A 2,196-nucleotide genomic window follows, 5' to 3' on the forward strand; every position below is an offset into this window, starting at 1 on the left:
ACACGTTTTGTTCCAGACAAAAGCTCAGAAGGTGGAGAAGATGATTCACCAGCACAGTACTTTCCTGGGTGTGAATTTTGAGCCAAAGTTCTGGACATGGGTTTTTAATACTGCATCATTTGTAGCCTTCAGTGTCTGTTCCTAGGATATCAGTAAGTATCACAAAACATGCAACCATAACCAGTTAGGTTTGAAAGGGTGCAAGTAGCATTAACAATCATTTTAACTTTTAAGTAAAAACAAAAAAATTGAAAATAACACCCAGGTAGGTTAAATAGATCATAGATGAGCCTAAACAATGCTACCAAACTGCCTGTATTTGATGAAAAGAACACTAATAAATCAAATTTTAAAAAAATAAATAAATAGCTATACCTTGGACACTGTTACTGCCTGTCTTCTTGCTCTTGGTTCACTGTAACGTTCTACAGCAAACAGATTTCTAGCCCCAGGGTCCCCGGAGGCTGTTTGGAGTGTCTGTGGTGATGGGTATGCTCAAAGGAAGATTATATGTCGAACCTGTGAGGTAGGAGACAAATTATTTTTGCCCTCTCTATCCTTAAACAAAGATACATTATTTCCTTCATTGAATATGGAATAGTGTTCAGTGTGGAGAAATGAATATGACTCAATAATACAAAGGCATAAATGTCTCTGGAGTTAAATATCATGTACTTTACAAGGCAGGACTCTAAAAAGGCCTCTCATAAATTACAGCCTAGAATGTTTCTGGAACCTGCCTCCAGATCAGTGCATATCTTCAAGTCACTGAGGCATATGTCAGAGGTGGGAAGTGCTTCTGCAAGATTTTGTTATAGTGGTATTCAACAGTGTGACTATGTGTTCCTCGTAAAAATTCTAAGGTTTCAATGCACATACTAAACATTAATGCTGGAAGATATTAAAGGTAGAAATAAGTCCTATTATTTGTTTAGCAATAATGGAATATATTCCACAAGACACATGAAATTAAGACCTAGAGATACAAAATTAACCACCAGTAGCAGCCACTGTCAGGAAAGGTGCACCATCTGCATCAATTATATATGAAAAGTAAAACCCCTGCCCCTACCTACCCTCAGTACACTGCCTTTCACACACTGCCTTTCCTGTGCTGGGCAGAACATTAAAACATGTGCAAGAGAACTTGGTAATTTCTCAGATCTCATGGGGGACATGAAGAATCAACTAACATAATGCTTATTTCCTCATATCATCTTAGGTGCCTGTCACACAACCCAAATGACTTTCATGGAGAATATTTCAGAGGTGACTGAATTTATTCTTGTGGGATTAACAGACACCCCTGAGCTGCAAGTCCCTTTATTTATAATCTTTGCTCTCATTTACATCATCACTCTGGTTGGGAACCTTGGGATGATCACGTTGATTCTGCTGGACTCTCATCTCCACACTCCCATGTACTTCTTCCTCAGTCACCTTTCCTTTGTGGACTGTGTTTATGCCTCTGCTGTCACTCCTAAGGTGATGGTGGGGTTTCTCACAGGTGATAAGGTCATTTCCTACAATGCATGTGCTGCCCAGATGTTCTTCTTTGTTACCTTTGCCATCATTGAATGTTTCATCCTGGCCTCCATGGCCTTTGACCGCCATGCAGCAGTGTGTAAGCCCCTGCATTACACCACCACCATGACAAGCACCACGTGTGTGCTAATGACCACTGGCTCCTATATGAGTGGACTCTTGCAATCTCCTATTCACGTTGCCTTAACTTTCCATCTCTCCTTCTGTCTTTCTAATGTGATTCATCACTTTTTCTGTGACATTCCCCCACTTCTAAGTCTTTCTTGCTCTGATATCTACACAAATGAAGTTGTGCTTTTCATGTTGGCAGGGTTCAATATTGTTTCCACTCTCTTGGTTATCTTGACCTCTTACCTGCTTATTTTTGTTGCCATCTTGAGGATGCGTTCAGCTGAGGGCCGGAAGAAGGCCTTCTCTACCTGTGCTTCTCACTTCACTGCAGTCTCTATCTTCTATGGGACAATTATTTTCATGTACTTACAGCCCAGCTCCAGTCACTCCATGGACACTGACAAGGTGGCATCTGTGTTCTACACCATGGTCATCCCCATGCTGAATCCTGTGGTCTACAGCCTGAGGAACAAGGAGGTCAATAATGCTTTCCAGAAGGTTGTTGGAAAAGCTAAGTCTTCATTATGTTTAGTGAACTAA

At 40.8% G+C, this 2,196-nt stretch overlaps 1 protein-coding gene across 1 annotated transcript; it reads left to right on the top strand.

The window, feature by feature from the left end:
• Nucleotides 1-1,242: 1,242 nt before the first annotated feature.
• Nucleotides 1,243-2,196, top strand: LOC101596168 (olfactory receptor 5B12-like). Its single transcript, XM_004667714.3, has one exon. It carries the CDS (start codon nt 1,243-1,245, stop codon nt 2,194-2,196), a length of 954 nt encoding a protein of 317 aa, XP_004667771.3.

This window comes from Jaculus jaculus, chromosome 1, assembly GCF_020740685.1.
Source record: "Jaculus jaculus isolate mJacJac1 chromosome 1, mJacJac1.mat.Y.cur, whole genome shotgun sequence".
Lineage (NCBI taxonomy): Eukaryota > Metazoa > Chordata > Mammalia > Rodentia > Dipodidae > Jaculus > Jaculus jaculus.

Bases quoted from the DNA above. Each gene is read 5' to 3' on its own strand.
- LOC101596168 (XM_004667714.3), top strand. From the start codon at position 1,243: ATGACTTTCATGGAGAATATTTCAGAGGTGACTGAATTTATTCTTGTG.